Source organism: Amphiprion ocellaris, chromosome 1, assembly GCF_022539595.1.
Source record: "Amphiprion ocellaris isolate individual 3 ecotype Okinawa chromosome 1, ASM2253959v1, whole genome shotgun sequence".
Classification (NCBI taxonomy): domain Eukaryota; kingdom Metazoa; phylum Chordata; class Actinopteri; family Pomacentridae; genus Amphiprion; species Amphiprion ocellaris.
This window is the reverse complement of record NC_072766.1, coordinates 28,679,090-28,702,582: the sequence shown is the minus strand read 5'-3', so window position 1 is coordinate 28,702,582 and position 23,493 is coordinate 28,679,090. Positions and strand designations below refer to the sequence as shown.

Below are 23,493 nucleotides of genomic sequence, written 5' to 3'. Positions count from 1 at the left end.
ACAGGGAGAACATGCAAACTTATCTGGTGATCATCTTGAATTTATTTGATTAACAAAGCTGGGATCATACGTGTCACTGGCCACTCGCATATTTTTCTCAGGAGATCAGTTTGATGTAAGAAACTGTTATATTTCAAATCCTTACAAGTGGAGTACTATTTCAACATAACCATTGGTATTACTTGATCATTTTGATTGTTTGTATATTCTGAAGGGATTTTATGAACGTAGCTGTCAGGCAGGAGAATGTGCCCCCTGGTCTGTCCTGTTGGCTCAGTTACAAAGGATTTTACAGCTGTCTCTCAAACAAACAAAGGCTTCATATAACAGATGTTTCAACAAATTGTGTCTCGCTGCTTCATCTCAGTTTTTGAGTATAAGCAAAAATGTCCCAAGCCTTAATCTGAAGGTCTTTCTTATTTCAATAGCAATACCAGTGTTCATCTGCTTTTGGCCTTGGTTTGTCAGATTCAATTTGGTTGAATGTTGTTGTTTGTCTGTAAATGGTGAAGAAGCTGCGAAGAGCTTGGGCTGTTTTAGAAAAGGGAGATTGAAGGTATTTGGGTGGACCTTTTCGTGACCCAAAAAAAATATATGGAATGACTTTAGATGACAAGAAAGAAAATTGTTTGGAGAAGCATTTTATGCCATTATTGGACAGTGACAATGGAGGGAAACAGAAATTGTGGGGAGAGAGGGTAGAAGAATGATATGCAGCAAACAGTCCAGCCAGTCAGGTATCAAACTGGAGACTAGCTGGTCAGGGAATTAGCCAGTGAATTAATTGAGAAGCTAAAGGTCGAAACATCCTTTCCTCCAGGGGATCTTTTGACTCACTTCAGAGGCCTGTAGACAGTTTTGTGAATGATTGCTATCTAAATTAGAGAAGGTAACTGTGAAAGAATGATGAATCACATCTACAAACTAGAAAAGCACTCAGAGAGCACAGTACTCTGCCAAGGCTGTTCATTCCCCCATATGGCATTGTCAGAAATGCAGCATTTTTTTTTGGTTTTGATTTTAGAAATGCAACATTTGTTCAATATTATTGATCGTCAAAAATCACGGCAACATAGAATGTGGCCATGTGAAATTCATGCACCCACAAACAAAATGACCTTGCGCTGAGCACAAGCATGTGTTATGCATGTGTACGTTATGAATGGATACCGAATCGTGTGGCTTAAATATGCTGCAGGCGGCGGGAATTGATGGGACTCGGGACTAGTTATAGTGACGCTGTGCTGCTGTCTCGCAATGTTACAGAAATCTTGAACAAATCCATGGATCCAGACTATTAGTCACATCATTGCCAAACTCTATTCTCTTGGTCCTTGTGTCATTTCTGACCTTCCCTGAAAATTTCATTCAAATCCGTTAGTCCATTTTTGAATAATGTTGCGAACAGACAGACAGACAGACAGACAAACCAACGTTGATCGTCACTGTATTCCTTGGCGGAGTAGTAAATGGAAATTCATGTTCTAAATGGATCTTATTTGCTAGATGTTTCACTTATGACTGTAAATTAACCTCAGTTAGTAAACTAGTTTAGCTGTTAGTTTCGTGTAGCTTTGTTTAACTTCATCAGGGACATTCCTGTCCAGGCTAGAGGAAAAAAAAAATGAAACACTGTGAACATATAAAACATAATGAAAACATAACCCAAGTTTTCTTAATTGCTCCTATTATTACACTTTTGACATTAACAATTGCTGACATGGCTTCGTGTAATGTAGAAGAGATCATTCATAGTGACAAATTCACACATCATTATCACCTGAATCTGCAGCTCCCTTCAGCTCTACAGAGCACTTTCGCAACTTTTAACCTTTTTTTTAAATTTTGTTTTACAACCTGCAACTTTAGTGTTTGTTTCAGTGTGAGCACTCTCTTAACCTTGCATCCAGGAGGTTCAACCACTAAAGAGACAAATCCATTGGTCAAGAAAGCGCTAAAAGAAAAATAAATGTTAGACTGATATTCTGTAGGGGACAGATGTATTAGGCATCTGTTTGCTAGTGTCTTTCATGTGGCCATAATTGCATGGTAATTCTTTTTGTATCAAACAATGTGTGAAAACTTTGCTAAATGATTCACAAACATGTTGAATTCGAATGCTTTTCAGATATTTCCCTCAGGACTTAGTGGAGACAGCAGAGCTCACCAGAGAGTCAGTATCAGATGGATATATATGATAATATATAATAAGCATATTTTAAAAATAAGTTATCACTTATTCATGGTATGTATTCTATTCTATTCTATTCTATTCTATTCTATTCTATTCTATTCTATTCTATTCTATTCTATTCTATTCTATTCTCTCTGTTTAAATTTGGCAGTTAACCCCCTCCTGCAATGTGTCAAATGCTCCCTTTAAGTCATACTATGTAAGTTCAGTGCCTTGCAAAAGTATTCACCCCCCCTTGGCATTTTTCATGTTTTGTTGCCTCACAATCTGGAATTAAAATGGAGTGTTTGAAGGTTTGCATCATTTAATTTACAGAACATGCCTACAAATTTGAAGATGTGATTATTTGTTTTATTGTGAAGCAAACAAAAAATATGACAAAATAACAGAAAACATCAATGTGCATAACTATTCACCCCCACTGACTATTCAGTCAGTACTTTGTAGAGCCACCTTTAGCGGCAATCACAGCTGCAAGTCATTTTTGATAAGTCTCTATGAGCTTGCCACATCTTGCCAATGGGATTTTTGCCCATTTCTCCAGGGAAAACTGCTCCAGCTCCTTCATGTTTGATGGTTTGTGCTTGTGAACAGCAATCTTTGAGTCTGATCACAGATTCTCAGTTGGATTGAGGTCTACGCTTTGACTAGGCCATTCCAACACATTTATATGTTTCCCCTTAAACCACTCAAGTGTTGCATTAACAGTATATTGGGTCATTGTCCTGCTGGAAGGTGCACCTCTGTTCTAGTCTCAAATCTCTTACAGACTGGTACAGGTTTTGCTCAAGAATATCCCTGTATTTAGCCCCATACATCTTTCCCTCAACTCGGACCAGTTTCCCAGTCCCTCCTGCTGAAAAACATCCCTACAGCATGATGCTGCCACCACCATGTTTCACTGTGGGGATGGTGTTCTTGGGGTAATGAGATGTTTTGGGTGTGCGCCAGACACAGCATTTTCCTTTATGGCCGAAAAGTTACGTTTTAGTCTCATCTGACCAGAGTACCTTCCTCCATACATTTTGGGAGTCTCCCACATGCCTTTTTGCAAATTAAAAACGTGCCTTCTGATTTTTAGCTAAAAGTAATGGCTTTCTTCTTATCACTCTTCCATAAAGCCCAGCTCTATGGAGTGTACGGCTTATTGTGGTCCTATAGACAGATACTTCAGTCTCTGCTGTGGAACACCGCAGCTCCTCCAGGGTTACCTTTGGTCTCTGTGCTGCCCCTCCGATTAATGCTGTACTTGCTCGGTCCATGAATTTTGGTGGGTGGCCCTCTCTTGGCAGGTTTGTTGTGGTGCCATGTTCTTTCCATTTGATTTGATGGATTTGATGGTGCTCCTGGGGATCATCAAAAATTTGGATGTTTTTTTATAACCCAACCATGACTTGTATTTCTCAACAACTTTGTCCCTGACTTGTTTGGAGAGTTTCTTGGTCTTCATGGCGGTGTCTGGTTAGTGGTGCCTCCTGCTTAGGTGTTGCAGCCTCTGGGGCTTTTCAGAAAAGGTGTGTATATACTGACAGATCATGTGACATAGTGGACTTCATTTCACTAATTATGTGACTTCTGAAGGTAATTGGTTGCACCAGAGCTTTTTAGGGGCTTCATAGCAAAGAGTGGGAATACATATGCACATGCCAATGTTTAGTTTTTTGTTTTTAAAAAATTACTTTTATATATATATATATATATATATATATATATATATATATATATATATATATTCTCATTTCACTTCAAAACTGACTATTTTGTGCAGATCCATCAAATACAATTCAGATTGTAAAAAAATATTGAAATTAGAGGTTGTAATGTGACAAAATAGGCAAAAAGCCAACAGGGGGTGAATACTTTTGCAAGGCACTGTACAAATATATTTTAAACACATTATTATCATGTGCACATGATCACTAGGGGGTCTAGTGTGCAACATTTGGTGGCACATGTCAAAGTAGCATCCAGACCCAAGGCGTCCAAGGATAATATTGCTTGTCTTATCTGATAAAACATGGCCACGTTTTATCTGAAGATGCTGCCTCAGGATAAGTTTAATTCTTAGGAATCCCCATAGAGCTATTCCCACACTTACAGTTAGCTTTAGATGATTCTCAGTTTTCATGGCTTGAATCGGTTTAAGTTTCAGGATTTCAATAACAACCTATCCTCATGACAGCAAAAAGCAAGAAAATGAGGCCAAGGTAGAACTAGAAATACTTTTACACTGGTAACTTTAACCAACTGCTTTGTGAAACTCATGACAGGTTTTCTAACTCGAACTTCTTTCCCAGTGTGTTTGTGGTGTTCAGGAGAGACTTCCTCATATGATCCTTCTTTTTGCTTTAAAGTTTTTCCCTCCCTTTGCCTATTTTGCCATTCACTTCACAGCTAACTCCTACAGCTTTGAAACACTTCTGCTCTTCATCATCTCATTGTTATGGGAAGCAGGATTGCTCCTCTCCTATGCCTCTTATTTTTGTTTTGGAGTTGACTTCAGTTGGAATGGCTAATATCACATTTAGACCACAGGAGAAAGGCACACTGAACTGCGCTCTTTACTCCTACACAGCTTAGCTTTTAAAATACTCAAACTTTTATCACCACATTACAGTGTTAGGAACTCACTTGCAACTGCAGTCATACACATTTGTAAAATTTCAGTGAACTTAGCTTGCACCTTACTACTCCATTTGTTACTTGGTAGGAAGTGCATTATTCAAACAGTATTTTTGTATACTGAGTCACCTGACAAACCTCCCCACTGGGATTCAAAGAGTTCCATTTCCTCATCTCCTGTATTTCCCTGAGCCTTTAAAGATATTTTTCCAGCACAGTACTGTAGAACCCTATCTATAGTGCAGACTAAATGAATAGAATAATCACTCTCCAAATCACTAAATGTGTCTTTTTTTTCTTAACAACCTTTCAGACCCTGATATCTGGAGCAGTTGTCGAGCAGTTGGACTTCTTGCGAATCAACGAGGCAGAGTAAGAGCTTCATCCAATCTTTACGCTAGCATTGTCAGTGCTTTTGCCCCTGTTATATTGTTAAACTGTAGTGTAAGAGATAGAGGCATGGTTTGAAATGTTTTTAAGATTTAGAGAGAAACGACATAAAAGGTTAAAGGAATGACACAAAGATTATGTTGGTTTGTTGATTCACATGATGAATGTTGAAAATGATTGAAATAATTTGTCAAACACTGTATATTGGATCTGGTGTCTACTTCTAAATAACACACAAAGTTTGACTTGTCTTTGTGTGTGTGTGTGCATGTCTGTGCATAGGATCCCAGAGTTTAAGAGCTTTGAGGAGCTTGAGATGCCAAAGCACTCTAAGGTGAAGAGACAGACGAGCACACCGAACGCCTCAGACCTGGAGCAGCAGCCGGAGATCAGTGTGGAGGAGTGGCAGCACAAGTCCACCCAGGAAATCATCCAGAAGTTCCATGTGAGTTGATTAGCTTCATGGGAAAAGGGTCCACACATACATTATCTGTTCTTTTAACAAATTAGAAACATATACATAAATTAGGGGATTAATTAATTGAATACATAAAATGTCATTCACAATGTTCTGTAACTATTGTGTAAAACTGCTAATCAAATGGTAATATTTTAACCTAATTACTTGCTTACCTGAGACAGGCAGTAGCACTCCCATAACAGAGACCTGGGTTAAATGTTGAGCAGTCATCCCTGTGTCTTGGCAGTGTACTTATAATATATTCTAAGGAATAAATTACAATAAATACATGGAGTGGTAGATGTGTAGGAATCTGTCAGCCAACAAATGCTTACAACAGTGTCTCAACAGACAGGACAACAGAGTCCGAAACATGGTAATATCAAGAGGTTTTTCGAAACAAACTTCTTGAAAAGATTGCACTTGACCAGTTACGTAATCATTTAAATACTAACAGCCAGGATTTTAGACTGGTGAGTGACCTGAAAATTTCAACAAACTAATAATCACCACTGTCAAATATCACTGCTATGCAGATAGTACATGACTGTATATCACTTTTTGAACCCCAGGTTTTTGACTGCTATTTTTACCTGTCTCATCCATATCGATACTTGGATAAGAAACCATTTTTGAAGTAGATGTTTCTTTTTTTAACTTGATATGTGTATGTAATAACAATAATATATACTTCAAAATGTCCGGCAAAATGGACAGAAAACTGAGATTATACTTGGGATTAAAAGCATAAAAACTGCCTTAAGTTTTTGCTTATCTGTCCTTATAAATAATGAAAAAAGTTATCTGGGGTCTGACTTTTTAGATCTGGGATGATCTTAGAGTCCACACTGAATGCTCAAGCCAATCAGCCAAATTGCACATTCCTTCTTTTTTTGCTTGTCTTCATAGAAAGCCTTTAATTAAACTGCAGTTAATTCAGAACAGTGCAGCCACTGTGTAACTGCACAGGCTAGCTGTATCTTTAATAAGTGTTTAAAAATCATTTTACTTATCAATAAGCTTTCCATATCCTGGCTCTTCCTATATCACCCACTGACTTTTGTGTATTGACATTTATTGACAGTTTGTTAATTTTTACTATGAGTAGATAATGTAATGACTGTCTGTATTGGCGTGTGAAACCAGGCTCATGTTCCTATTCTTCTATATGTGTGTCGTCACTCAGGACTGCGACTGCTTGGCCAGTCAGGCTCAGCTTGCCAGCATCCTGCTTAGGAGAGAAGGACCAGACTTCCTTTCCAAAGATGGTAAGCACACACAGTGAGAGTCAATAACTGAAAGAAGTAGTCTATTTTTTGTGGAAAAATAAATGTTTTGGTGCATCCATCAGTTATATCACATTCCTGAATGGATGATAAATCTAGATACGACTGTATCTGTCTTTAGTAAGTTTTTTATGTCTGATCATAAACGTGTGTGATTCCAGAGAACCTGATGGATGAACTGGAGAGAATTTACAGAAGAGCCGGCAGCAGAAAGCTTTGGTCTGATATTCTCACACATACACAAAAAACACACAGTTCATATGCTCTTTTGTAGTCTTCCAGTCTTCTGTTACTGCCTTTGTTGAGACTGCAGTGCTTTTTGTCCAGATTTAATTTAGCTATTGATCACCATTTGTCCAAATATAAAGTTAACTGCTAAGTATTGCATCTTTAAACAATAAAAGATGCATTCAGGAGCAGTGATATGGCCATGGTCCCGTTTCGTACATGTTCAAATTTATTTATTTATTGGTGACTTGTCAATCAGTTTTAGTTGTTGGTGTACAGACTAATTGTGTGTATGCAAGTGTGAATGAATGTAAAAAAAAAAACAATAATAATGAAATGAGAATAGTATGGGAAGTCTTTTGACTGTTTTGTGTCAGGCCCCCTTAATCCAACACCTTGTCTTCATACCTGTCATGTCCTCTTTTGTCATCAGCACAAACTCTTCTCTTATTTTGACATTTCAAAGTAACTTTTATCTAATCTGGGTGAACTGTAGGCTAGCAGTGCGCCAGGCTGCGTCCATTGTCAAGAAGGTTGCCAGCTCTATAGCTCCTCACATCACTACAATTCTGGTGCATGGGAAACAGGTAATGTTCAGGCAGAGACAGAGTGAAGACCCTGCATGTGTAGTCCCAGTTAGCTGGCTAGCTAGCTGTGTAGTTTCAGAGCTGTGTGAGTTTCAGCCGATCCTACTTTAGGATTCCTCATAGCCAGAGTGCTCATGGTGCTTTATAAAAATGAAAATGAATCAATAAAGAAGAGAAAAATATTTGCTAGAGGTTATTTACAACTTTTCAAAAAATATATAATTAATTAGTTTATGCAATTGAATAGATTAGAACTGAGACTTTAGCTACAGGTAGTAAAACGGAAGTTGTCACTTGTCAACGTGACACAACAACAGAAGGAGGAAGCAGCTATCACTGAAAGTAAAATAAACGACGACATACGTGAGCTGACAAAGACCATCACAAGTACAAAAATGAATAAGTTTCAAAGAGACAAAAAAGATTATGATGAAGGAGCCATCTATTCTTGGCAGCGCCGGCACACCCGGGGACCACCGAGACGCGGCCGTACAGTCTCATTCAGCTTACCGGGCAGCACCACAAGTGAGGACGAGGACCGCTCTGACACAAGTCTGGCTGGTTCTTCTCATTTTTTAGACAAAACCCGGACACCTCACAGTGGCGCAGGAAGAAAACACGGCGGGGCAGACGGGGGAGGAGGAAAACGACAGCTGAGACCTCGACAGCCCCATCAAAATTACCACCACCACCACAAACGGTAATCAATATATCTAATGTTCCTCTCCCACCAGACTGTCAAAAACTCCTATCAAGGGGATTATCTTTTGCACCTACTCACATAACCAATAGTTTTCAAACTAGAATAGAGCTCTATAAATTCTACCGCAACCTACATTTAAAAACATGGTACCACACACACCCCTCGCCCTGTACCACTTCATCCACGGACCCTTCACAGCCCCTATCCTACTTTAAACGAAAATCAACCTTCTTCCCACTGAGTAACAACTCATGCTTAAACGCATTTATGAAGAAAGTCGATCATGATGTCAACTTGATTCTACAAAATAACACAGCAACTACGTCAAATTTGTGCTCAGGTGAAAGACGAGCTATGGTGTGGCTTAAAAAAGAAGAAGACATCGTGGTGAGAAGAGCGGATAAAGGGGGAGCTACAGTAATATGGGGTAAGAATGATTACATCATGGAAGCCCAAAAACAATTAAACAATAGACAGTATTATGTGCCACTCAAATCGAACCCCACTGAGAACATAAAAAGAGACCTTTTTGCAATTTTGAACCCTGCACTGGAAAATAAGTGGATTAACAAGAATGAATTTGAATTTCTCTCTCCCTCTAACCCTAAACTGGCAACTTTTTATCTTCTTCCCAAAATACACAAAAACCTTCATTCACCCCCAGGTAGACCAATAATTAACGGAATTGACACTATTACAGAACCAGCTTCTCAATATATAGACTTTGTTATCAAACCCCTAACAATGTCACTGAAAGCATATTTGCAAGATACTACACATATACTCAAGGACCTTCAAGAAATGCAACAAGCCCCAAATGCTATTTTAGCAACCATGGATGTTGAGTCACTTTACTCAAATATTGACCACCAGGAAGGCCTAGAGGCCCTTGAACATTTTTTACAAAAAAGATCAAACACCGAGACTCCTCCGACACAATTTGTTGTTTCTCTTACCCAATGGTCCCTCAATAACAATATATTCCTATTCCAGGATCGTCTCTACCAACAAACCAAGGGGACTGCCATGGGGGCTTCATACGCCCCCAACTATGCGGGATTATTTTTGGGGCTATGGGAAGAGAGGTATGTGCACAGCACTGAAAACCCCTTCAAACAGCTCATCAAATACTATGGTCGTTACATTGATGACCTTTTCTTCATTTTTACTGGTACAACAGAACAACTTCAAGAATTTCATCAATATTTAAACAGCACTAATCCTAACATCAAACTCAGTTTGGAATTCAGCAACAAAGAAATAAACTTCTTGGACCTTTTAATATCACTGGATGAACAAGGCTCAATACACACATCTCTGTTCAGAAAAAGTACAGATCGAAATACTGTTTTACATGCTGAATCCTTCCATCCTAAGAGTCTCATTGAAAACATTCCATTTGGGCAATTTCAACGTCTCAAGCGCATCTGCAACTCTCAAACGGACTTCAATACCCAAGCTACGGAAATGCAACAGCGGTTCGTTCAAAGGGGCTACAAAGCAAAGACACTGAGTGGGGCTCTAACACGAGCAAAAACTTTGGACAGAAGAAATCTTCTCATAAGGAGACAGCGAGCTCCATCACAAACAAAAAACAGAATTTTCTGTACTTTACAGTACAGCAACATGGCATACAAAATCAAAAACGCCATTACAAAAAACTGGTCCATACTGGCTTGTGACCCTTCACTGGGCCCCTTGTTCTCTGAGCCCCCCAGGTTTGCCTTTAAAAAAGCCCCCACCCTCAAGGACAAAATCGTCAAAAACTATTTGCCAGCATCAAAACTTGAGACTTTTTTCAAAAAACCCATTGGCACCTTCAGATGTGGGGCATGTGTCCATTGCACACAGATCAATCGTTCTACACATTTTATGGACTCTACATGCACCTACACTTTTAAATGTCGTTCTTTTGCAAACTGTAATACAACACATGTGGTATACCGACTGGACTGTGTTTGTGGGTGTTTTTACATTGGTCGCACAAAAAGAAAACTGAAAGAGCGTTTTGCAGAACACAAATATGCTATCCGTAAAGGAAACATGGAATATCCGATTGCAAAACATTTCAAGAACATGACCCACACAAACATTAATGAACTCACAATCATGGCAATTGAAGTTATTGAGAACACTCCCCGAGGGGGTGACAGGTTGAAAAGATTATTGCAGAGGGAAACCTTCTGGATCCACTCTTTGAAAGCAACTGTGTTCCCTGGACTAAATGAAGAAATAGACTTTTCTCCGTTTCTGTAAATATATTAATGTGTTCTGAATGATTGTCTTTGATGATGAGGGTTTACTCACTGTTTCATGCCACTGTTTCCTATTCTACACACAGTGCCTTGCAGTCAGTAATTTTTTCATTATTTTTTTTCATTATTTATTTTCTTCTATATGTTAACATGATGCATCATGGTTTATTATTGAAATATAGTGTTACATAATGAGCTTTATTTATGCATTATGGATGATATGCTTGCCTATTGCTCTGTGAAAATATTCCAAAGTGTTTATATTTTATTTGTCTTTTATGAATGAATACTTGGGTGGAGTCACATGACCACACATGATCATGTGACTTCCTGTTAAGTGTTTTTTAAAAGTAGACTTCCTGCTGTTCAGTTCATTTACAAATGTTGCCCTGACGAAGACTTGGTGTCGAAACATGTTGGTGGTGTCCATGTAGCTAATAAAGGACTTTTAATTGAGTAAGTACAGAGTGCCTCGGACTTTTCTTGCTTCAGTTCAAGTCACAGTTACTGCTTCAGCAAGTTTTTTCTGTATTTCTATTCATCCGCGGGCCTGGTCCTTGTAGAGCACCTGCTTTTTACCCATTGTTCACACCTGTTTTGGAGCCATAAGCAGCACTCAACAATCCTCCCTTTTTTTGCAAAGTTCTACTTCACCCACCACTGGGCCGTGGTGTTTTTTGTTGAGTTGCTCCGTTCAATTTACCCTGGACGTTATTGGATCACAAGATGACACAGCCATCTAAGAACACATTATTTTTTACCCAAGAGGAAGGACGCAATATTATTGTACAAGACTCTTTATTCTGCATGGAAAACCCAGGCTCACCTGAACTACCTTCTTACAATGAACTTAAAAGACTTCTTGAGAAAGAAAAGAAACTGGAGTTACATGCAATAACGCTATCCGACTACTGGCGGCAGAACATCATACCTCGTGGGCTCCGGATAAATAAATTTCCATCCTTTGGACAAGATAACCTTGAATTTAAACAAAAATGGGAGTCCGTACTAAATAAATGCTCTTTTGACCTGATGCTATTACTGATTGATGAGGCAAAAAATCAAAGAGAAGAAATCAAACAGAAGATACCGGAAGTAAAACGGAAGTTGTCACTTGTCAACGTGACACAACAACAGAAGGAGGAAGCAGCTATCACTGAAAGTAAAATAAACGACGACATACGTGAGCTGACAAAGACCATCACAAGTACAAAAATGAATAAGTTTCAAAGAGACAAAAAAGATTATGATGAAGGAGCCATCTATTCTTGGCAGCGCCGGCACACCCGGGGACCACCGAGACGCGGCCGTACAGTCTCATTCAGCTTACCGGGCAGCACCACAAGTGAGGACGAGGACCGCTCTGACACAAGTCTGGCTGGTTCTTCTCATTTTTTAGACAAAACCCGGACACCTCACAGTGGCGCAGGAAGAAAACACGGCGGGGCAGACGGGGGAGGAGGAAAACGACAGCTGAGACCTCGACAGCCCCATCAAAATTACCACCACCACCACAAACGGTAATCAATATATCTAATGTTCCTCTCCCACCAGACTGTCAAAAACTCCTATCAAGGGGATTATCTTTTGCACCTACTCACATAACCAATAGTTTTCAAACTAGAATAGAGCTCTATAAATTCTACCGCAACCTACATTTAAAAACATGGTACCACACACACCCCTCGCCCTGTACCACTTCATCCACGGACCCTTCACAGCCCCTATCCTACTTTAAACGAAAATCAACCTTCTTCCCACTGAGTAACAACTCATGCTTAAACGCATTTATGAAGAAAGTCGATCATGATGTCAACTTGATTCTACAAAATAACACAGCAACTACGTCAAATTTGTGCTCAGGTGAAAGACGAGCTATGGTGTGGCTTAAAAAAGAAGAAGACATCGTGGTGAGAAGAGCGGATAAAGGGGGAGCTACAGTAATATGGGGTAAGAATGATTACATCATGGAAGCCCAAAAACAATTAAACAATAGACAGTATTATGTGCCACTCAAATCGAACCCCACTGAGAACATAAAAAGAGACCTTTTTGCAATTTTGAACCCTGCACTGGAAAATAAGTGGATTAACAAGAATGAATTTGAATTTCTCTCTCCCTCTAACCCTAAACTGGCAACTTTTTATCTTCTTCCCAAAATACACAAAAACCTTCATTCACCCCCAGGTAGACCAATAATTAACGGAATTGACACTATTACAGAACCAGCTTCTCAATATATAGACTTTGTTATCAAACCCCTAACAATGTCACTGAAAGCATATTTGCAAGATACTACACATATACTCAAGGACCTTCAAGAAATGCAACAAGCCCCAAATGCTATTTTAGCAACCATGGATGTTGAGTCACTTTACTCAAATATTGACCACCAGGAAGGCCTAGAGGCCCTTGAACATTTTTTACAAAAAAGATCAAACACCGAGACTCCTCCGACACAATTTGTTGTTTCTCTTACCCAATGGTCCCTCAATAACAATATATTCCTATTCCAGGATCGTCTCTACCAACAAACCAAGGGGACTGCCATGGGGGCTTCATACGCCCCCAACTATGCGGGATTATTTTTGGGGCTATGGGAAGAGAGGTATGTGCACAGCACTGAAAACCCCTTCAAACAGCTCATCAAATACTATGGTCGTTACATTGATGACCTTTTCTTCATTTTTACTGGTACAACAGAACAACTTCAAGAATTTCATCAATATTTAAACAGCACTAATCCTAACATCAAACTCAGTTTGGAATTCAGCAACAAAGAAATAAACTTCTTGGACCTTTTAATATCACTGGATGAACAAGGCTCAATACACACATCTCTGTTCAGAAAAAGTACAGATCGAAATACTGTTTTACATGCTGAATCCTTCCATCCTAAGAGTCTCATTGAAAACATTCCATTTGGGCAATTTCAACGTCTCAAGCGCATCTGCAACTCTCAAACGGACTTCAATACCCAAGCTACGGAAATGCAACAGCGGTTCGTTCAAAGGGGCTACAAAGCAAAGACACTGAGTGGGGCTCTAACACGAGCAAAAACTTTGGACAGAAGAAATCTTCTCATAAGGAGACAGCGAGCTCCATCACAAACAAAAAACAGAATTTTCTGTACTTTACAGTACAGCAACATGGCATACAAAATCAAAAACGCCATTACAAAAAACTGGTCCATACTGGCTTGTGACCCTTCACTGGGCCCCTTGTTCTCTGAGCCCCCCAGGTTTGCCTTTAAAAAAGCCCCCACCCTCAAGGACAAAATCGTCAAAAACTATTTGCCAGCATCAAAACTTGAGACTTTTTTCAAAAAACCCATTGGCACCTTCAGATGTGGGGCATGTGTCCATTGCACACAGATCAATCGTTCTACACATTTTATGGACTCTACATGCACCTACACTTTTAAATGTCGTTCTTTTGCAAACTGTAATACAACACATGTGGTATACCGACTGGACTGTGTTTGTGGGTGTTTTTACATTGGTCGCACAAAAAGAAAACTGAAAGAGCGTTTTGCAGAACACAAATATGCTATCCGTAAAGGAAACATGGAATATCCGATTGCAAAACATTTCAAGAACATGACCCACACAAACATTAATGAACTCACAATCATGGCAATTGAAGTTATTGAGAACACTCCCCGAGGGGGTGACAGGTTGAAAAGATTATTGCAGAGGGAAACCTTCTGGATCCACTCTTTGAAAGCAACTGTGTTCCCTGGACTAAATGAAGAAATAGACTTTTCTCCGTTTCTGTAAATATATTAATGTGTTCTGAATGATTGTCTTTGATGATGAGGGTTTACTCACTGTTTCATGCCACTGTTTCCTATTCTACACACAGTGCCTTGCAGTCAGTAATTTTTTCATTATTTTTTTTCATTATTTATTTTCTTCTATATGTTAACATGATGCATCATGGTTTATTATTGAAATATAGTGTTACATAATGAGCTTTATTTATGCATTATGGATGATATGCTTGCCTATTGCTCTGTGAAAATATTCCAAAGTGTTTATATTTTATTTGTCTTTTATGAATGAATACTTGGGTGGAGTCACATGACCACACATGATCATGTGACTTCCTGTTAAGTGTTTTTTAAAAGTAGACTTCCTGCTGTTCAGTTCATTTACAAATGTTGCCCTGACGAAGACTTGGTGTCGAAACATGTTGGTGGTGTCCATGTAGCTAATAAAGGACTTTTAATTGAGTAAGTACAGAGTGCCTCGGACTTTTCTTGCTTCAGTTCAAGTCACAGTTACTGCTTCAGCAAGTTTTTTCTGTATTTCTATTGTTTTCACCTTGTCTGTCTGTCGGTCTGTCTGTTTGATCATGGTAAAACGTAGTCCTGGATACATCTATGGTAGCAGGCACCACCACAAAGGCGGCTTTGAGTACTTTGACAGGTGTTTATATCTGTCTGTGGACAGCTTTTATCACCATGACAGCACAGCAACCTTGTAAGATGCAATTATCAAACTTTATAGATGTGTAATTCTGATCAAAATAAAGTGTGAAGATGGTTATGATCCTGGTACTCACTGAGTACTCACGGGTCTGAATGTCAATGTATTTGTGGGTATGGCAGCTGGTGTAATCCCATCACAAGATGGTCTCCAATTTTAATTCATGTCGGACTGACAGGCATGACTTTTATTAAATATGTTTTGTTAATTAATAGGATTTTAGCTCAAGTTAAAAAAAAAAAGAAAAAGCCCTGGGGCTGGTTTTCAACTAGCTAGGTAATAGCATCAATACTCAGTTCAATTTACTTTCTCATTTACCTACCATGGGTCAGGAAGTGAAGCTTGAAATAGATTCGCCAACAAAGCACCGGTGGATTGACACCACATCATGCCTTCTAAACATTAAAGCTTTGTTGCCTTTTTATTCATTGTGCTCAAGATGTATAACTACACACACACACACACACACACACACACACACACACACACACCATACGAGAGTTGTTCTCAACATTTAATAGGGAGAGGTTGTGTTTCAGCTGATAATATTCATAACTCCATTAATGTGTCATGGTACGAGGGGGTCTGAACCTCTGAACCTAAAGTGAGAGCACACAGAGCAGCAGACGAAGGCACTCACCTTGGGTTCAACACCCCCTCCCCACCCCATACCGTGATATAATGAAATGATGTCATTTGTTCACTGCTTCTTTGAGGATGGCTTCTACTCCACGTGTGTGTCTATAGCAACCCTGGCTGTGGGCTACCATGTGAAGATAAACTCTGTATACTAATTTTTTTCTCATAGGATTCCTGCAGGCAAGAGGAGGCAATTTGAAGGCTGCACTGAATCTCATGAACAGTGAATTTATAAATTAATGAACATTAAAATATTTTTGAAGAAATTACCATTGTATTTGGACTTTAAATATCTAAATCACAACATATTATTAAGACGTTTCCTATTTTAGTATGATGAGAGGTTTGATATGTCCCTTGAGGACAATTTCTTGCCTTTCTGCAGCCATGCTAGTGGCTTTTTGTGTATTTTTCTGTCGTAACCTCTAATACTGGAAGTGTTGCAATAATTATCAATTGATTTCCTGCTTTCTATTCATGATATCAATGCCACACATAGACTGAATAATTGATGCTCCACTAAGGCTGCAGTAAAGCTGAGGAATCGGCTCCTCAGCTTGTATTATATAAATGCTGTTTGTTAAAGTCCTAGCTGTTAGTTCTCACTGTCATGATGTCAAGATTGTTTTTGTGTCTTTTCGCCCACTAGGTCTGTTGTCCGTCTTGCTGCCAGTCTCTTAACTAAGCTAGTGGACAGCCTTGCCCCCAGTATTACTAGTGTTTTAGTGCATGGCAAGCAGGTAAGTGGACACAGAGACAACAGGGCCTGATAGTGACTAGTCCTTTTGTTGAGGCATGTTAGAACAATGATTTTAATGTTCACTGATGAGAAAAAAACTGAAATTGGAAGAACATGATTATAAGCTCCTCATGCTGTTATCCTATGAGAGTTCTGTAGACCAGTTGCATGCTGATGTCCCTCATCCCAGCTCATGTCCATTGTATGTGTAGCTAAGCTGTAGTTTTAGCAAGGCTGCTGGTGTGACCACCTTAGAATTCTAATCCGCACCATGTCCATGTGTCTAGACACACTCTATGAGCCAACTGATATATTGTGACCCATGAATTTGTCTGATGCCACTCACATGTGCTGGTTTCGTTTTGGCGCATCATTTTCTGTCGTGTTATTCAGAGATTAGCCTCCTTTCATGAGTGTCAGTTATCTTGCCTCATTTTTTACCCTTCTGAACAGTTTTAGGCATTTCATTATGCTGAAGTAGCTCAAGGTGTGAATCTGCATATAGATTGCCTACTGGTGGAAATGCTTTTCTCAACATGATTGGAAAAGCTGATTTAAAATTTGAGACGACTGTGTTCTTCTGCTCACAATAACAGCTCAGTTGAGGAAAAAAAAAACAACACCACCCCATTTAAGTCAATTCTGACTCGAGTCTTGATTGTATTTCTTGTTGTTATTGAAATCCAACACTCCCTTTGAATTCAAAGTTGGTCGTTCCCAAACTTTACTTGCAGCTCCACGCTTCTCTTTTCTCAGTCAGAATCCGTTTACATGTAAAGATGAATGATACATCTAAGTGCTGGATTTCATCAGCTGAAGGCAAGGGTAAAAGTGTGTCCTCTCATCAGTAAGATTGCTGCAGTGTAATTTTCATGAGATGAGTTCAGAAGAAATAAATACAAAAGTGCAATCTTGAGATCTGCAATTTTTTCCTGCTCACTTTTATGTGACTCTGAGAAAGTAGGCCAATTTTAGACTGATGGATCAAAGATACTTGTGAGAATTGCACCTTAGATGAAGAATGCATGCCACTGTCACGTGTCGCACTGCAGGGAACTTTCTAACTGTGTGTGGGTGTGATGTCTGCTGTTTTTCCTGTGCGTGCGTGCGTGCGTGTGTGTGTGTGTCCACGTGCGTGCGTGTGTGTGTCCACGTGCGTGCGTGTGTGTCCACGTGCGTGTGTGTGTGTGTACGTGCTATTGCCTGTGATTGCCAGGTGACCCTCGGCCTATTCGGCCATGAGGAGGAGGTGATCTCTAACCCGCTGTCCCCAGGGGTGATCCAGGGTATCATCTACAACAAGTGCTCCCCTCATGGTGGGGAGAGGGAGGCTGTTCTACAGCAGGAACTGGTTATCCACATCGGATGGATTATCTCCAACAACCCTGAGCTGTTCAGTGGCATGCTCAAGATCAGAGTCGGGTAAGACAAAATTGGATGAAGTATAGTTGCAGGGTGCGCTGACAGTTCTTGTGTATTTAGTCAAGCAAGACGGACTCATGTGGTATGTCCACTTTGCTGTGATTTTCAGTCAATACAAGCATGTGAATCCATCAAAATATCAGGTACTAATAGCAGTAACACCAAGTCTTTATATTTAAGGTTGTTTTCAGTAGTTTTTTGCTCCAAATGAAGCACACAGTAATTCACTTTTAAGTGGATTGAGACAGTTTATAGGTGTTCTCTGCATGGTATTTATCAAAGATACATGTTTGGTCCAAAAATGGCATTGGGAAAATTGAAACATCATGCTGGAGTTACTATTGTGTTAATGCTGAAACAATATATATTGTATTTTGTTTCAGCATTAACGCTGTTATGTGTGCATGCAAAGTAGTCATATTGCTGGAAGTTCTGTGGAAAATAAGGCAGTAGTTCCACATTTTGTTCTACAACTTTTTTTGCAGCTCGATACCAAAAGAAAACTAACATGGTTCTTATTTTCAATGACTGAGCTACAAGAGAAGTCTGTCTTAAAGTGGACCATTTAGTCTGATTTAAGGGTTGCTGAATACGCACTACCGTTCAAAAGTTTGGGGTCACCAAGGCAATTTCATGTTTTCCATGAAAACTCACTTTTATTCAGTTCAGTTCAGGCCAGCTTAAGTTGTTGCTGACTATGCAGAACTTTTATTCATGTGCTCACATAATTGCACAAAAGTTTTCTAATCATCAATTAGTCTTTCAACATGATTCGCTAACACAATGTACCATTAGAACACAGGCGTGATGGTTGCCTGAAATGTGTCTCTGTACCCCTGTGTAGATATTCCATTAAAAATCAGCTGTTTCCAGCTAGAATAGTCAGGCTCCACATGTACACAACAATATGAGGAACAGAGGAGGAAACAGCGAAAAGGAGAATTTGGTTACAAAAAGAAGCTCACTGTTAGTTTCCGGTATTCTGTCAGCAGTGTCTTGCAAATGTTGTGCTTTTTTAAAATTATTTTTTTTATTTTCTAAACAAATGCAATTCCCTACAAAATCTGCACAGTCACTCTAGAGTGGTTGATTCTTTCAAAATAGAGTTACTCAAGTCATCTGATAGAAATTTCAGATTTTTTCGTACTGCAGTACAAGTTGCAGAAAAACATGAAATCATAATCTCAGTTTATCACAGTTTGTTACAGTGTGTAACTGTAATGTTAATTACAGTACAGTATAGAATTGTTAACAAACAAGTGTTTTTAGTTATTTACATACTCAGCTTATACAGTATAATCAGACTGAAGTCCTGATATTAATAAAGCAAAGAAGGAATGTGCTTTTGCTGTGGTCATTTACTTTATCCTTGGGTTTTTTCAGTCATTTATGATCTGTATTGCTGTGGGAAACAAGCGAGATGAAGAAGAATGAAGCTTTCATCTCACTTGTATATTGTTCTTGAATACACTTTATGCATTTGTTAGTTTTTGGAAAGCTATTAGCTAGCAAATGTAGAGCACACTCGTCTTGTGCTGTTGACAGTAATCAAAGAGTTTAAAGGCCAATCCCTCATAGATGTCCTTACAGAGGAGGACATGATGCCACCAGTTTGCTGCTGGCAGTTCATCCCTGTGGAACTGCAAACAAAAAAATTTCCTGTAGCCCAATAAGCATTTTCCCTGTAGACTGCCATTATGAAAGAGATGTCTGTAAAACTATGGGCAGGACCACTGCAGTAAACTACTATGGTTCAAAATGTTATTTTTGAAATGACTTGATTTTAAGTATATCTCTAATTGTCCATGATGGTGTGAGCTGTCCTGGGTACAGTTCTGTGGTTTTCTAACACAATGTTATATGAATCTCCAGGTGGATCGTTCAGGCCATGAAACATGAGCTAAAGATCCGTGCAGGAGACATGCCACCACAGGACATCTACCAACTATCCCCCGGCGACATCAAGCAGCTCCTGCTAGACGTCCTGCAGCCACAACACACGGGCAGGTACGCTGACAAACACACACTATCAAGAACATAATCCATGCTTTCTCCCTTCTTTCAACTCATAAAATCTGCCTTTGAAGACACTATGTCTTTATCTTGATGCATTTACTTCTTGTATAATCTTTTCAGTTTTAATTATTTTATCTTCCGTCTTGTCGACATCCATATCTTATTATCTGCTGCTGCCTCAACCTAATTTCCCTCTGGAATTATTGAAGTTTTATCTTATCTCATATAATCTAATACACACTGACTCACAATTTCCTTTCGTACAACAATCATCAGATTTTGCTTGTTACTAAGTATCGGTTCAGTGGTTTCTTGCTCATTTTGCCTCAGGTCTTGGCTGAACAGGCGTCAGATTGACGGCTCTCTGAACAGGACCCCGCTGGGCTTTTATGATCGTGTGTGGCAGATCCTGGAGAGGACCCCCAATGGTATCGTGGTGGCTGAGAATCACCTCCCACAGGTACTCACCCCTTTGACACTGCTGGAGGATAAATACACTGACACATGCTAGTTAAAGGTGTACTGGGTATTTAGTTAATGGTAAATGTTACTAGGGTCTGTAGAAAACAATAAGGCCAAGTGAAACAGATGATGTGAGGAGAGTTATAACAGTGCTACAGTGCCTAATAAAAAATTTAAGCACAAGCAGATGACATGTTTCTTCTCTGTTCCTTAAACCTTCCATCCATCCATCCATCCATCCATCTGTCCCTCCATCCATCCTCTATACAATACTTAGTCCTCATTAGGATCTCAGGGCTGCTGGAGTCTATCCCAGCTGACTTAGGGTGAAGGTAGGGAATTTCCTGGACAGGTCACCGGTCTATTACAGGGCTACACATAGAGACAAACAGTCACACTCACATTCACACCTACGGACAATTTAGAATCATTAATTAACCTCAGCATGTGTTTGGACTGTGAGAGGAAGCCGGAGTACCCGGAGAAAACCCCTGAATGCATAGGGAGGACATGCAAACTACACACAGAAAGATCCCAGGCTCAGGCCGGGACGCAAACCGATCTTCTAGCCTCACAGTAAAGGCTGGGTTATGCTTTCCGCATGAACAAGCCGCACGTGAGACCGTGTGACTTTATACTCCGTCTGCTCCCAGACTGCAGGGGGCAGTGTATCGCCAACACACGTCTACCTAGTCTACTCTAGTACTAAACTAGAGTAGAAGACGTTTGCCATTGTTTACACAACTTACAACATGGCATTTTACCAAATAGTTGCATTTCAGCAGTTAGCTTTAATTGCACACCATGAATTGTTCGTATCCCGGTTATCATGGTGATCTCTGTGTGATGAATCATATAAGTATATATATATATATATATTTCTAGTCTTCAGCTACGAGTAGGTCCTGGTCGTCTGCCATGTTTTTCTGTGCTGCTCCATTCGCGTACTTAGAAAAATGTGGAGGTGCACGATAAGGAAATTTTCCATGTGAGAACGGCTGCTCAAGGGGGCGTGGCTGCTAAAATTTATCTGCACAGAGCCGCATGGACTTTGCGGACGCGGCAAGCATAAAACAAGCTTTACAACAGTGGTTCTCAACCTTTTTCAGTGATGTACATCCTGTGAACTATTTTTTCATTCAAGTACCCCTCAACCAAGGCAAAGCATTTTTGCTGAAAAAAGAGACAACCGACGTAAAATACAGCACTATGTCATCAGTTTCTGATATATTAAATTTCATAACAGTGCAAAAAAAATTTCATTTATAGTGGTCTTTCTTCAACTATTTGGAAAAAATAACTAAAAACTTGTTGAAAAATAAATAATTGATTCAACTGTAAATAAAGTTTTCTACACAGAAATAATCATCAATGTAAAGTGTCTTCTTATGGGATTATAATAGAGATCTGCTCTCCATCTGGGTTCTTGAACTATAAACATTTCCTCACAAAAAAAAAATCTTTAACATCAATGTTTATGGTAAATCTTCACAAAAAATCTAACTGTCAACACTGAATATTGCATTGTTGCATTTAAATTAGTTCTTTTTATGGACATTTTAGTGAGAAACCTGAGCTTGTGCTTCACTGAGGATCTTTGTCAGACTTGGTGGCAGGGAGGCAACTGCTGAGATCAAGCTCTTCTCCAGGCACAGTCTGTTTCTTTGCTTTGATTTGATCACAGTCATTGCAGAGAAGGAGGTCTCACATAAATATGTGAAGGCAAAGGGCAACAGCTGGGGGGGTGCGGGTGGTGTTGTTACAGCTTGTGGCCGTAAATCCCATTAACACATATTCTTTGGAATACTGTCTGAATTTTGCCAGCTCTGGTTTGACCTTCTTTGGTACCTGTTCCTCCATGTTTTCAGTTGCATTTCTGCTACGGTTTAACCAGGACTCCATTGTTTTCTACATTGACAGTTGATGCCATGTGGCACATGCCAGGTAGGGTCAAACCATCATGGAATGGGGGAAACTCTAGGTTTATGGTAATAAAATGGAATGGCCTACATGACATGAAATTCAGTTTATGAACTTTCATTCATATTTTGTTGAAGTATTATTGAATAAATATATTTTATAAACAATTTTTGAATTGTTGCTAGTTTTTAATATTTTTTTTGAAATCTCACGTACCCCCTGCCATACCTTCAAGTACCCCCAGGGGTACATACCCCCATTTGAGAACTGCTGCTTTAGAAGATCAATGCTAACCACTGCACCACTGTGCAGCCCCCCCTTAAAACTAATTTTTTAATCTCCCCATCTCTCTGCAGCAACCATCACTCTCTGACATGACCATGTATGAGATGAACTTCTCCCTGCTGGTGGAGGACACGCTGAAGAACATCGTCCTGCCTGAGTACAGACAAATCATAGTAGAGGTAAAGAGAGCACCCACCAGAGGGCGCCAAGCAGAACCGAATCAAACTGAGTGAAGCTCATCTAAATCAGATAATTTTTTTTTTTTTTAAATGAAAGTGACATTGTTTCAAACTGATTACAATCCTCCCCTGTTAGTGTTAACTTTTTCTTCTCATCCTCTCTCCACCATGTGAGCAGTTGCTGATGGTGGTGTCCATATTGCTGGAGAGAAACCCAGAGCTCGAGTTCAGTGACAAGGTGGATCTGGACGGACTGGTGAAGGAAGCCTTTAATGATTTCCAGAGAGACTGCAGCCGCTTTGAAGGAATGGAGAAACAGGTAGATTGGCTGCCGTCAGACTGTCAGGTTAAATGATATTACACCATTTTCTCTTTTGAACATGACCCTGAATGTCTGTCACAAAACTCTAACATCACCTTTCCAAATTGATGTTCTGAAAAACTTTGCTCTTTTGCTCCAGTTATACTCAAATCATCTAACTAAAGGGCTGCTTTAATTAAACGGTGGTTAAAAGGCTAGGACTGCCATTTTACAGTTCATTGGAGCCTTATAAGATTTAATCCTGTTGGAATGCTTTTTGCATATGGCATATCATTCTCAAAAGGCTTATTCATC

The 23,493-nt window shown here is 39.5% G+C and overlaps 2 protein-coding genes across 19 annotated transcripts in view; both read left to right on the top strand.

Moving 5' to 3' along the window:
- phkb (phosphorylase kinase, beta) overlaps positions 1-23,493 on the top strand; it is a 227,019-nt gene that overhangs the window by 201,434 nt on the left and 2,092 nt on the right. For 2 of the 3 annotated variants that reach the window (XM_023265994.3, XM_023265996.3), the window contains 10 exons: positions 5,130-5,188; positions 5,489-5,651; positions 6,853-6,934; positions 7,114-7,171; positions 16,504-16,594; positions 17,810-18,015; positions 19,888-20,022; positions 20,362-20,491; positions 22,770-22,877; positions 23,056-23,196. In XM_023265994.3, the coding sequence (XP_023121762.1) occupies positions 5,130-5,188; positions 5,489-5,651; positions 6,853-6,934; positions 7,114-7,171; positions 16,504-16,594; positions 17,810-18,015; positions 19,888-20,022; positions 20,362-20,491; positions 22,770-22,877; positions 23,056-23,196 (1,173 nt within the window). Of the gene's footprint in view, positions 1-5,129; positions 5,189-5,488; positions 5,652-6,852; positions 6,935-7,113; positions 7,172-7,676; positions 7,768-16,503; positions 16,595-17,809; positions 18,016-19,887; positions 20,023-20,361; positions 20,492-22,769; positions 22,878-23,055; positions 23,197-23,493 lie in introns of all 3 variants that reach the window. The other variant, XM_055012134.1, reaches the window with a different exon arrangement.
- LOC111588690 (uncharacterized) lies at positions 8,049-14,963 on the top strand. Of its 16 annotated transcripts, none has more exons than XR_008602255.1 (5): positions 8,049-8,467; positions 9,464-9,555; positions 9,651-12,245; positions 12,589-12,675; positions 13,242-14,963. XR_008602255.1 is itself a non-coding variant. In XM_055012148.1 (5 exons), the coding sequence occupies exons 3-5, from the start codon at positions 11,452-11,454 to the stop codon at positions 14,502-14,504; spliced, it is 1,962 nt and encodes a 653-aa protein (XP_054868123.1). In that variant the 5' UTR covers positions 8,049-8,467; positions 9,464-9,555; positions 9,651-11,451; the 3' UTR covers positions 14,505-14,963. The 16 variants fall into 16 exon arrangements, 9 of the variants coding, with proteins under 9 accessions (XP_054868123.1, XP_054868115.1, XP_054868118.1 ...); XR_008602256.1 differs by having other exon boundaries at positions 9,651-12,675; positions 13,242-13,333; positions 13,429-14,963; XR_008602263.1 differs by adding an exon at positions 8,811-8,897 and having other exon boundaries at positions 9,651-12,675.